Genomic DNA, 14,090 nt, shown 5'->3' with positions numbered 1-14,090 from the left:
ATACGCAAGCCATGAGGCCTAGCCGTGAGGCTCAATACGCAAGCCATGAGGCCTAGCCGTGAGGCTCAATACGCAAGCCATGAGGCCTAGCTGTGAGGCTCAATACGCAAGCCATGAGGCCTAGCCGTGAGGCTCAATACGCAAGCCATGAGGCCTATCCTTGAGGCTCAATACGCAAGCCATGAGGCCTAGCCGTGAGGCTCAATACGCAAGCCATGAGGCCTAGCCGTGAGGCTCAATACGCAAGCCATGAGGCCTAGCCGTGAGGCTCAATACGCAAGCCATGAGGCCTAGCCGTGAGGCTCAATACGCAAGCCATGAGGCCTAGCCGTGAGGCTCAATACGCAAGCCATGAGGCCTAGCCGTGAGGCTCAATACGCAAGCCATGAGGCCTAGCCGCGAGGCTCTATACGCAAGCCATGAGGCCTAGCCGTGAGGCTCAATACGCAAGCCATGAGGCCTAGCCGTGAGGCTCAATACGCAAGCCATGAGGCCTAGCCGTGAGGCTCAATACGCAAGCCATGAGGCCTAGCCGTGAGACTCAATACGCAAGCCATGAGGCCTAGCCGTGAGGCTCAATACGCAAGCCATGAGGCCTAGCCGTGAGGCTCAATACGCAAGCCATGAGGCCTAGCCGCGAGGCTCAATACGCAAGCCATGAGGCCTAGCCGCGAGGCTCAATACGCAAGCCATGAGGCCTAGCCGCGAGGCTCAATACGCAAGCCATGAGGCCTAGCCGCGAGGCTCAATACGCAAGCCATGAGGCCTAGCCGCGAGGCTCAATACGCAAGCCATGAGGCCTAGCCGCGAGGCTCAATACGCAAGCCATGAGGCCTAGCCGTGAGGCTCAATACGCAAGCCATGAGGCCTAGCCGTGAGGCTCAATACGCAAGCCATGAGGCCTAGCCGTGAGGCTCAATACGCAAGCCATGAGGCCTAGCCGTGAGGCTCAATACGCAAGCCATGAGGCCTAGCCGTGAGGCTCAATACGCAAGCCATGAGGCCTAGCCGTGAGGCTCAATACGCAAGCCATGAGGCCTAGCCGTGAGGCTCAATACGCAAGCCATGAGGCCTAGCCGTGAGGCTCAATACGCAAGCCATGAGGCCTAGCCGTGAGGCTCAATACGCAAGCCATGAGGCCTAGCCGTGAGGCTCAATACGCAAGCCATGAGGCCTAGCCGTGAGGCTCAATACGCAAGCCATGAGGCCTAGCCGTGAGGCTCAATACGCAAGCCATGAGGCCTAGCCGTGAGGCTCAATACGCAAGCCATGAGGCCTAGCCGTGAGGCTCAATATGCTAGCCTTTAGGCCTAGCCGGGAGGCTCAATACGCAAGCCATGAGCCCTAACCATGAGGCTCAATACACAGGCCATGAGGCCTAGGCCAAACAAATATAGGTAGATACGGAATCATTAAATGTAGATTCTTCCAGACTGATGTTAGCATTTCAGAGCCCAACTGGGCCCCTGCTCATTGCCACTCACTAGAGGTTTCTATAGAACACAGCATGGTGTTCCATGATTCACTGGTGCTCCAGGCATCTACATCCTTGGGGACATGAAACCACATTGAAGGAGGAAGTGGGAGTTGCCTTTTTATTTTGTGATCAGGGCTTCCTGTCTAGTAATAGGGGTGGATCCTACTCTCTCGTATGGTGCTGTCATGGGGCTCCCAAGGAAAAAGGTGGCTCCTGGTGACAGAAGCAGATGTCGCAGTAGGAGATCCCAGAGGAGATGGGACACACCATTTGCAGAAGCCCTTATATGACAAAATGGCATTAAACAAGAGCAGTAGAAATCACCATAAAGTGGCTCCATTTTGGAAATTATATTCCTCAGTGAATTAATCTATAGGAGTAGTGACTATTTTGACTCCAAAGCCACTTTCCTGAAATTAGCACGCAGTGGATGATGGAGAGTGAAAATTGCACATTTGTCGTTTTATAACCCAACACATAGTGCCCAGATTGTGCTCCAGGAGACACATCGTAAATTAAGTGGGTTCTTCTCACTATAGTAATGCCAAATACATGGATGCTAAATGTGGTTTGGGCACACTGCAAGGCTCAGAACAAGGGGGAGATTTGACTTTGGGAGATCAGATCTTGCTGGATTGGTTTATGGAAGCCATATTGCTTTTCAAGAGCCTTTGAGCCACTAATAATGTGGAAACCTCTGTTTTTCCATTGACAGATGATGGACCTGAGTGGGGACTTGTTTTGTTGTGAGTAGAAGTTTTTCTTGGTATTATTTTCACCTACATAACATTGTTTGGTGGCTTTTTATTCCATATATGGGAAGCAGAATGAACAAACAATTGAAAACACACTCTTCTGGTTCATGCGATGAGGTTTTTCTATTAGACTGTGAACTGTCATTGTCTTGGTGAATAATTCAATTTTTTTGCATAACTTCCCATTTTTACGGACAGTTTAAGTAGAAATGTTAAATATATAATTACAAGGATTTTTTATTAAAAAATAATAATTGGTTTTATTATTTGCAGATATCTGTACCAGGAGATCAGAGGAACACCTGACATCTTCAATTTTCAAATCAGATAATTTTCAGATCTCACAGGATACAATTGCAATGAATGCCATTACTCCAGATTTACCATCATCCCTTCACAGCAAAGATCTGTCATCTGATCCTTTGAAACAGGCCCTGTCTTCTGATTCATTACCGACTACTAAGGAAAATCAAAGTCAGAAAATAAGCATTAAAAAACAAATTGCTCCTAAAGCAAAGAAGCCATTTTCACAGTCAGAATATAGAAATAGTTTTCCCCTCAAAAAGTCTTTTCTTAAACATGAAACAATTCACAAAGCGAAGAATAGATTTTCTTGTTCCAGGTGTGGGAGATGTTTTAATCAGAAATCTTATCTTGTTAGGCACCAGAGAACTCACACAGGTGAGAAGCCATTTTCCTGCTCAGAATGTGGGAAATGTTTTACAAAGAAATCAAATTTTATCAGACATCAGAGAACTCACACAGGGGAGAAGCCATTTTCATGTTCAGAATGTGGGAACTGCTTTACAGCGAAATCAAATCTTATTGCACATCAGAGAACTCACACAGGGGAGAAGCCATTTTCATGTTCAGAATGTGGGAAATATTTTGCAAATCATTCAAATCTTATCACCCATCAGAGAACTCACACAGGGGAGAAGCCATTTTCATGTTCCGAATGTGGAAACTGCTTTACAGAGAAATCAAATCTTATTGCACATCAGAGAACTCACACAGGGTTGAAGCCATTTTCATGCTCAGAATGTGAGAAATGTTTTGTACAGAAATCAAATCTTATCAAACATCAGCGAACTCACACAGGTGAGAAGTATTTTTCATGTTCAGAATGTCGGAACTGTTTTACAGAGCAATCAACGCTTATCGAACATCAGAGAACTCACACAGGGGAGAAGCCATTTTCATGTTCAGAATGTGGGAAATGTTTTGCAAAGAAATCAAATCTTATCGAACATCAGAGAACTCACTCAGGGGAGAAGCCATTTTCATGTTCAGAATGTAGGAAATGTTTTGTACAGAAGTCAAGTCTTATCAAACATCAGAGAACTCACACAGGGGAGAAGCATTTTTCATGTTCAGAATGTGGGAACTGTTTTACAGAGCAATCAACGCTTATCGAACATCAGAGAACTCACACAGGGGAGAAGCCATTTTCATGTTCAGAATGTGGGAAATGTTTTTCAAAGAAATCAAATCTTATCAAACATCAGAGAACTCACACAGGGGAGAAGCATTTTTCATGTTCAGAATGTGGGAACTGTTTTACAGAGCAATCAACGCTTATCGAACATCAGAGAACTCACACAGGGGAGAAGCCATTTTCATGTTCAGAATGTGGGAAATGTTTTTCAAAGAAATCAAATCTTATCAAACATCAGAGAACTCACACAGGCGAGAAGCATTTTTCATGTTCAGAATGTGGGAACTGTTTTACAGAGCAATCAACGCTTATCAAACATCAGAGAACTCACACAGGGAAAAAGCCATTTTCATGTTCAAAATGTGGGAAATGTTTTAACCAGAAAGCGCATCTTGATAGCCACCGGAGAACCCACACAAAGGAGAATGCCGCAACTACACCCAACTAGTCTCTGTACAGACTAGAAAGGCCCTAGCTGCACAACTAAAAATGCCATGGACCTAACTCTAATAGGCCATTGAGGAGTTTCTCATACCTCCTGAGGAACCAGAGGGGAGGCCACAACACACTGTTAACCAGGGGAAAGGAAAGTATGAAGTAAAATACGAAAACCCTGAGTGAGAACCTAAAACACATTCATATAGGGCAAAGTAGGCAAGCTAAGGAGAACCAAAAATAAAAGGAACAAGTATAATCTCCCAGAAACCTAACACTGTTAGAATGAAAAGGTACTGGGAGGGAAAGCAAACTGACCGGAAGGATAGTTTCACCTTTGTGGTGAAACTTACAAAATTCATCCTCACCAACTGTAAATGTAAAACCTGTCCATTTATAATGACCACGGACAAGATAAAGATTCCCAATTCATCAGAATTACAAGATCCCAGGTACTTTCAGCTGAATCACATCTAATGTAGTGTACTTAATTATATGTACAAAATGTCTAACTGGGGGGGTCTGTATGTAGGGAAGATGGGGCAAAAACTTAGAACAAGGATGAATTCTCATCGCCACAAAATAAAAGAAAAAAAGAATAGATCTATCTGTAGCCAAACATTTTTGTATCCCTGATCACAGCATCATGGACATGAAATTGCTTGTATTAAAAGGTAACTTCAAATCTCAGAGACACAAAGTTATGACAACCTTTGACACTCAGAGCAGGAATGAATGTGTCACTTGGATTTATGTCCTTTTACTAGTGATGAGCGAATACATTCCGCACTATTCGTTACTCGCATGAATAGTACATAATTCAGGCTCTTCGACGAGTCATTAGCTATTCACCTCGGTATATTCGAGTGACCCGCCCAGCATGTTTTGCGCTTTATTTGCAGCCAATTAACATGCTGGGCTTGCTTGCCAATCACAGTAATGCCGTTGCCATCTTTGTTGTGGCATTACTGTGATTGGCTGGCCTTACAGCATCGTAGGGGGATATTTAAGCCCTGCCGGCGCCATCTTGCGCATGTCACATGCGGAATCAACGTAGTGTGAGCATAGGGAGAGTGGAAGCAGCGTATAGGGAGTGTTTCTGAGTCCAAAAAGCTCTTTTAAGAGCTACTTAGAGTGAAGATTAGTTCTCTGTTAGGTTGAGATAGCGTAGGGTGAGATTTAATACGAGGGAGAGGAAAAGGGCGGCAGGGTGTTAGCATTGCAAGTACATGCTGTAGATCTCTGCTAGGTTGCATTGTGTATAGTCAGAAGCATATAAACCGAAGAACATGGCGGAATAGATAAACCATAGTTCATATGTGGGCACTCCCATAAAGTACAACCTACAAAAAGAGTGGAGTGACAGAGCCCCAAAAAGAGTCAGGTCACCATCATAATGTTTTATTGTGTATCCAAAATCTAAAAAGAAGGTCCCACGGACACTCCTAAATAGAACACAACCAATAAAATAGTATGTCATGGGTGAAAACTACAAAAAGGACAGAGAGACAACCATGTGACTCCACAAATATAGGTACATGAAAAGAAGAGACAATATTATCAATCCAAGTATCAATAATTCCAGTTACCAAGTAAATGGACAACGTAACTTACAATTAATTACATTAAATGTCCTATGTTAATCCATTCCTGGACACTTCAACATGAATAAAAAGCCAAAATATCCAGATCAATATATACTAAACGTCTGGACAATGAAGAGATACCAGCTGCTTATAAAAGGTGTATATTTTATTTCATCAAATTGATAAAACCAATTAACAAGACAGGGCAACAACCTCTATAAAGGAGCGACACATACATGAGCTGGGAGGGAAAATGAACCCCCCTAAAAAGGCCAAAAAATTGAACATCACTAGTAAACAAGAAATGAATTAATATAATGCCATATACGTATACATACAATGTACTTGTTACTAAGTGACATGAATCATGCACATGATGGTAACATAGATTCTCAAAAATTAATTTAAATCAATACTGAAGAGACTATCCTAATGAAAAAATTCACAAAATACAGCCTAAAATGCCAACGTTTAAGGTGCCAGTGCTTCAGTGACTATGATGGTCATACAGGTAATGGATTGCTATGTCATGATGTAAAACAGGCCTATGAATACAGATAAACTGCAGGCTTGATCAATCATATATACACAGAGTAAAGTTACCTAGTCAATCCGCTGTCACCACATGCAGTGTCCTCCCCACCCCGACACCGTTTCGCCAATGCTTCTTCCGAGGGCCTGTCTATAAGAATAGGGGCCGTGATATATAAATACTACACCATCCAATAAAAAATTGCCACGTCGGAGTGTCCGCATTATTGCTTGTTGTCACATGCCTGGAGTGGGTGGCGCATACACGTATCGGTCCGTCCCTTATGGCAAATGGGACTTCCTGAGAAGCGCGCCGTGACCAGCATGCTGAAACGCATAGCGGTCACGTGTGCCAGCACTTCCGGAAGTCTGAAGGGATATGTGCGCTCTATCAATCTATCAGTTTGGATTCAGTCAAGGGGTATAGGGCCCAGGACATAGAGAGATCTATATATAAAATGTAATAGGACATTCCTCATACAATATAGGGAATCGAAGGAGAGAAATATAGTAAATATTCCCGAATAGAAATAAATGTAAAATAAAAACCCAGTTTGGAACACTTATCTTAATGAGCATTAAAGACCAAATTATAAAAAGAAAAAAGTGCCTAGTGCAAAGAGTATGTAGTATTGTGAAACCCATACTATATAAAAACAAGCTAGGATAGCTATATATTTCCAATTTTATATAAATAAAGTGCATTAGTGCTCAATATAAGGGCAAGGGTAGTGACCCTAGATAGTCCATACACATTAAAAAATAAATATAACTTAAATACCCAAAAACCTACAATAAATATGCAAAAGTTGATACATAACATAAATACAGCGGGTACGGAAAGTATTCAGACCCCTTTAAATTTTTCACTCTTTGTTTCATTGCAGCCATTTGGTAAATTCTAAAATGTTCATTTTTTTCTCATTAATGTCCACTCTGCACCCCATCTTGACTGAAAAAAAAAATAGAAATGTAGACATTTTTGCAAATTTATTAAAAAAGAAAAACTGAAATATCACATGGTCATAAGTATTCAGACCCTTTGCTCAGTATTGAGTAGAAGCATCCTTTTGAGCTAGTACAGCCATGAGTGTTCTTGGGAATGATGCAACAAGTTTTTCACACCTGGATTTGGGGATCCTCTGCCATTCTTCCTTGCAGATCCTCTCCAGTTCCGTCAGGTTGGATGGTGAACGTTGGTGGACAACCATTTTCAGGTCTCTCCAGAGATGCTCAATTGGGTTTAGGTCAGGGTTCTGGCTGGGCCAGTCAAGAATGGTCACAGATTTGTTCTGAAGCCACTCCTTTGTTATTTTAGCTGTGTGCTTAGGGTCATTGTCTTGTTGGAAGGTGGACCTTCGGCCAAGTCTGAGGTCCAGAGCACTCTGGAAGAGGTTTTCATCCAGGATATCTCAGTACTTGGCCACATTCATGTTTCCTTCAATTGCAACCAGTCATCCTGTGCCTGCAGCTGAAAAACACCCCCATAGCATGATGCTGCCACTACCATGTTTCACTGTTGGGATTGTATTGGGCAGGTGATGAGTAGTGCCTGGTTTTCTCCACACATACCGCATACAATTATCACCAAAAAGTTCTATCTTCGTCTCATTAGAACATAGAATCTTATTTCTCATAGTCTGGGAGTCCTTCGTGTGTTTTTGAGCAAACTCTATGTGGGCTTTCATATGTCTTGCACTGAGGAGAGGCTTCCGTCGGGCCACTCTGCCATAAACGCCCGACTGGTGGAGCACTGCAGTGATAGTTGACTTTGTGGAACTTTCTCCCATCTCCCTACTGCATCTCTGGAGATCAGCCACAGTGATCTTGGGGTTCTTCTATACCTCTCTCACCAACGCTCTTCTGCCATGATTGCTCAGTTTGGCTGGACGGCCAGGTCTAGGAAGGCTTCTGGTGGTCCCAATCTTCTTCCATTTAAGGATTATGGAGGCCACTGTGCTCTTATGAACCTTGAGTAATGCAGAAATTCTTTTATAACCTTGGCTAGATGTGTGCCTTGCCACAATTCTGTCTCTGAGCTCCTTGGGCAGTTCCTTTGAGCTCATGATTCTCATTTGGTCTGACATGCACTGTGAGCTTTGAGGTCTTATATAGACAGGTGTGTGCCTTTCGAAATCGAGTCCTATCAGTTTAATTAAACACAGCTGGACTCCAATGAAGGAGTAGAACCATCTCAAGGAGGATCACAAGGAAATGGACAGCATGTGACTTAAATATGAGTGACTGAGCAAAGGGTCTGAATACTTATGACCATGTGATATTTAAATTTTTCTTTTTTAATAAATTTGCAAAAATTTCTACATTTCAGTTTTTTTCAGTCAAGATGGTGTGCAGAGTGTACTTTAATGAGAAAAAAATGAACTTTTTAGAATTTACCAAATGACTGCAATGAAGCAAAGAGTGAAAAATTTAAAGGGGTCTGAATACTTTCCGTACCCACTGTATATATTAGTATAAAATAACCCCTATACATTTAAGAACCACATCTAACATAGTGATACACTAATTCACATAGACAACTATATTGTCACTGTAGTCTTCTATCCCACACGTATAGGGTCATCTGCGAGGATAGACGCGCAACTGCCTTGCTCATACAGTTGAGCTGGTCCCCCAGCCACTGGAAACGGACATCCCACACGACCCATCAACCCAGGCAAAAGCTTTCCTAAGGATGAATAAAAACAATTAAAAACAAGCACCAATACATATACAATAAAATCATAAGATATTAAAATAAACCCCCATCTACTCATTAGCCTCTATTATAGGAAGGAACTGAACCCAAAGCTTTCATTAAGTCCTGCCGGTGCTAGGGTACCCAGTCGATAGATCCACTTACTCTCCAATTGTGCTAAAATCCTCCGCAGGTCCCCTCCTCTTGCTCCCATGGTGACTTGATCAATATCTATGATGCGGAATTCTCTTGGGCTGCATTGATGGTGATGTAAAAAATGGCGTGGCAAAGTTTTGAGAGTGCTAGGGTCTTACACCTTTTTGGGTTTTGATAATGTCCCTAACATGCTCTCTTACTCAAATTTTTAATTCTTTAGTAGTAAGTCCGACATATCTTTTTACAAGGACATTGGGCATAATAAATTACGCCCTTCGAGGTACAATTTAAATGTGCCCTTATTTCAAATGTTTTGGAGCCATCAAAATTATCAAACTTCTTTGCCTTCTTCAAATAACCATACGCCTTACAAAGCCCGCACGGGAAAAAAACATTAATTTCTTTTCTGTTTATCTCTACATCTCTCCAGATCATAGTGACTGTGAACAACCAGATCTTTTAAGTTTGGACTTCGATTTGCCACCATTGAGGGTGCTGGGGGGAGGATTTGACGGAGGATAGGATCTGTTAATAGAACTTGCCAGTGCTTCTGTAAAATTGATCTCACTTCAGGCCACTGATTGTTATATACCAAAATAAATCGTACCTCCTCTGATTTGTTGATGTTTTTTTTATTGCCATAAATTAATTGATCTCTTGGGGTTCGTGCTGCTATCCTGTAACCCCGTCTGATTGACCTACAGCTATATCCCCTCTTCAAACCGATTATCCAGTTCTATCGCTTGTTCCTCAAATGTTTTCTCATTAGAGAATATCCTTTTGGCCCTAAGGAACTGACCTATTGGAATTCCTCTTATAGTGGAGGGTGGGTGTGCCAATTCTACGTGTAACAACGAGTTTGTCGCAGTTGATTTCCTAAATATGTCAGTAGTTATAATACCATTCTCAGATACCCCGATTTTTAAATCCAAGAAGTCCAGACTTCTTCCAAATTTATATGTTAGCCGAATATTCAAATTGTTATCATTCAGCTTGGTCATAAACCTCTCCAAATCTCTGGCTGTAGCCTGCCACACAAACCATATATCATCAATGTATCTGATCCTTCCCTGGACGATGTCCATCTCAACAGGTGGTATCCGCCTGGAATATATCCCGCTCCCACGAACCCAGAAAAGGTTGGCGTAGGAGGGGGCACAGGAGGCCCCCATATTGGAGCCCTGTTGTTGTAAGTAGATGTTCTTTTTGAAAATAAACACATGTCGAAGGACAAATTCCAGGAGGACCACGAGCAGCTCGGCCAGGGACAGCTTGAGACCACTTGACGTCAGATACCACGAAACCACCCTAATACCATCTTCATGTTTGATGGACGTATAAAGTGTCTCTACGTCTGCAGTGACCATGACTATATGGTCACCGAGGCAGAGGTGATCCAATCTTTGCAGGGCGGCCATGGTATCTTGTAGGAGGGCAGGCCAGAGACCAAGAGCTTCAAGTAGTGATCAATTACACTAGATATAATTTCACACAAACTGCCGTTACCGGCAACAATTGGCCTACCTGGTGGATCAATCGGATTTTTGTGATGTTTTGGAATTAAGTCAAAGGTGGCCAAGCGGGGCTGTAGTTTGCGCACCGTATCCAACAGTTCTTTTGGGATCACACCCTGTTTGAATGCCTCTTCGAGGATAGACACCAATTCATCCTGGAAAGAGGATAGGGGGTTATAAGAAAGTTTTTTTTATAGCAATGGGGGGTATTCAGAAGTTTATATGCCTGCTTTTTGTAAAGGCTGACTGGCCAGACAACGAGGTTTCCCCATTTATCCGCAGGTTTAAAAATAACATCTTTCAATTTTAGTAAATATTTTAGCTCCATTTTTTCCATTTTACTTGGGTTAGATTTCCAAGGCGTGCATTGGGAAAGATTTTCAATGTCCAAAGTGACCAACTTAGTGAATACCTCAATGGCAGGACATAGGCTGAGGGCTGGAAATTTCTTCGATTTGTTACATAGATTATGGGGAAAGTCACTAACCTCTGAATTACTTTCTGCCTCCAGAGATTCCAGGGTTTCCAATGCTTCCCTTTCTTCTCTGGTAGGAAATAGGTCATGTAACGCTGTTTTGTAATGTAATTTTTTGTAAATGAGTTTCCTTGCAAATAGATGTGTAACTTTCACCTTCGTGAACGGGTCTAGGTGATAAACAGGAGAATAGGTAGGGCCCTTCTCTAAGAGTGTTAGTTGAGTTGTGGATAAGGTATGGGTAGATAAATTAATTACCTTACATCTGTCACCACCTACCTTTTATATGCAGCTGGTATCTCTTCTTTGTCCAGACGTTTAATATATATTGATCTGGATATTTTGGTTGTTTAACGTAACTTACAAGCACGGTATACAATCATGCATATGTGTTATCCTGGCACATCGTTGTGGACAACGCCCCCCGAAGAGCCTCATGCGAAACGCGCGTCGGTGCCCCAGCGAGACACCAGTCCATACAGCACTATGGGTATGTTATGACTCATCTTTATGTCAATGTCAATTTCTCTTCCCAGGCAATGTCAGTATATTTCTGGACATCATAAAAGGTTACACATGTCTTATGGGCACCTTTACTGTTATGATGCCAAGATAACACATATGCATGATTGTATACTGTGCTTGTAATTTACGTTGTCCAATTACTTGGTAACTCGATTTATTGATACTTGGATTGATAATATTGTCACTTCTTTTCATGTTCCCATATATGTGGACTCACATGGTTGTCTCTGTCCTTTGTGTAGTTTTCACCTATGACCTACTATTTTATTGGTTGTGCTCTATTTAGAAGTGTCTGTGGGACCTCCTTTTTATATTTTTAATCCACAATAAAACTGATTTTATTATCTGGAATCATTATGATGTTGACCTGACTCTTTTTTTGGGCTCTGTCACGCCACTCTGTTTGTAGGTTGTGTATAATGTAGGAACAGATTATGGGAGTTGGGAGAGAGGCCGGGTTTCATATCCAGAACCATAATATACAAAACAGCTCTTTTTTAGAGCAAAATAATATTCCTTAGTACCTGCATATACTAAACAATTTTTTCAGCTAAATAATATTCCTGGCCTATTGCTAAAATAGCGTATATTTATCTAGCAGTTGTGCGACTGGCGCAAAGCCTGCTGAGATACGCAAACTAAACTATTTACCAGTAATTTTCCTGAGTCTGCTGTTGGCGTGTGTCATAAAGGCGATAGAACAAAAATTACTCTACTATTGGTAAAGTAAATGGCGTATATTTATCCAACAGTTGTGTGACTGGCGCAAAGCCTGCTGAGATACGCAAACGTCGCTATTTACCAGTAATTTTCCTGAGTCTGCTGTTGCTGTGTCTAATAAAGCTAAAAAAAATTACCCACACATTACTACCTACAGGGAATTTATACATAACACATCTGTGAGAGTACTTGTAAAAAATAAAGCCAGGGAATTTTTTTTCATAAAGCATTCAATATCGGAAAGGGTGACGTTAAGGAATGGGGATGTCGATGTGGTGGTGCCCAAAGATCAGAAGTAGTGATGAGCGAGCGTGCTCGACACTGCTCGGTACTCGCCTGAGGATCTCACTGCTCGACATGCTTGGCGAGTATTTCTGGGATGCTTGGGCGGGAGCTCGGGTCCCTGCCCTGCATGTTTGGTGCTCTTAAGAGAGCCAGTGAACATGCAGGGATTGTCTGCCACTCACTGTAATGCCGTAGCCATCTTGGTTGTGGCATTACAGTGATTGCCAGGCCCCATATCGTCATCGGGTCTATATAAGACCTGGTGCCCCTATGCTCATCACAGTCTAACCCGGAAACAGGCAGAGTAGGGAGAGGTGCTGCTGTGTGAAGGACAGAATTGGCAGTGTAATAGTTAGGTATAGGTATTCCACACCAAGATAGATATCCATCTGAACTAACAGTCCTTCTGAGGACTAATCCAGCTGCATATATTCAGTGGTGATAGCAGGAGCTAGGCAGGCAGGTTTTTGTGGACACTGTATACTGCACAATAGGGTCCATTGCACGTTCTGTCTGCTCCTGCTGTTACAGATATCTGTAGACATGGCCCCAGATAATTTTTTTTTTTTATCTTAATCCTGATTAGTAGCTTAAAAAGCAATACAGTACACCATTTTGCTGCTCCATATGCTTGTTAGCAGAATACAGGCATTTTTTTTTATTTTACTCACATTGCTGTATTGTAAAGCAGAGACAATTTTCCATCATCACACCTGATCCCATATTACTGCCGTAATAATAGACATTTTGTGGAGCATACCAATACTCAATTTAAAGTCAGCCAGCAGTGTGTTGTTGAACCTATTCACACTTGGTGGTTGAACAATACTATACTAAAAGGTCCCAGTCTAAAACCGTGGTCGTCACACCTGATCCCATATTACTGCCATAATAATACAGACATTTTGTGAAGCATACCAAATATACTCGATTTAAAGTCAGCCTGTGTGTTGTTGAACTTATTCACACTTGGTCGCTGAACAATACTATACTAAAAGGCCACAGCCTAAAACCGTGGTCGTCACTAGTGTTGAGCGAATTTGTTCGGCGGATGTTCGAAAGTTTCAAATTCGGCACGAATATGGCACATTCGGATTCGTGATCACAAAGGCGAGCAAACTTTCTTAAAATCTGAAAAGTTTAAGAATTTGCACGGGACTGCGAATACAGGGCAACCACGGCGTTTTGAAATGTTTTGTTCGCATAGTGCAAGTGTATGATGGGCCGTGATATGTGCCAGGTGAGTGTGGGGGCTGTGGAGAGCTTAGAACAGGTTACTTTTTTTTTCTTTTTTCCGGTGGGCGGTAACTTTAACTGAAGAAAGCACAGCCAGCCAATCATAGTGCAGGAAGCATCTACACTGTCCAGACATAAGGGCTTCTGCGATTGGCTGCTGAAATCACATGTCCTCTCAATATAAAAAGTGGCCATGTTCCCTCAGCGCCATTATATCCATGTCACTGCTGGAGACAGACGCAGCTCAGTGTTCTCCTGT

The 14,090-nt window shown here is 42.3% G+C and overlaps 2 protein-coding genes across 5 annotated transcripts in view; one reads left to right on the top strand and one right to left on the bottom strand.

Annotated features, from left to right (window-relative positions):
- The window catches only part of LOC141178593 (uncharacterized), a 328,452-nt gene extending 321,383 nt beyond the window's left edge, over positions 1-7,069 (top strand). For 2 of the 3 annotated variants that reach the window (XM_073660475.1, XM_073660474.1), the window contains exon 7: positions 2,506-7,069. In XM_073660475.1, coding sequence (XP_073516576.1) covers positions 2,506-4,118 — 1,613 coding nt within the window. In that variant the 3' untranslated portion in view covers positions 4,119-7,069. Of the gene's footprint in view, positions 1-2,192; positions 2,224-2,505 lie in introns of all 3 variants that reach the window. The other variant, XM_073660476.1, reaches the window with a different exon arrangement.
- LOC141178597 (uncharacterized) overlaps positions 1-14,090 on the bottom strand; it is a 164,686-nt gene that overhangs the window by 75,353 nt on the left and 75,243 nt on the right. The window lies entirely within an intron of this gene.

Source organism: Phyllobates terribilis, unplaced genomic scaffold (genome assembly GCF_046119375.1).
Source record: "Phyllobates terribilis strain yellow unplaced genomic scaffold, ASM4611937v1 Scaffold_29__1_contigs__length_15306474, whole genome shotgun sequence".
Taxonomy (NCBI): domain Eukaryota; kingdom Metazoa; phylum Chordata; class Amphibia; order Anura; family Dendrobatidae; genus Phyllobates; species Phyllobates terribilis.
The sequence above is the reverse complement of the archived record's forward strand: the minus strand, read 5'-3'. Positions and strand labels throughout refer to the sequence as shown.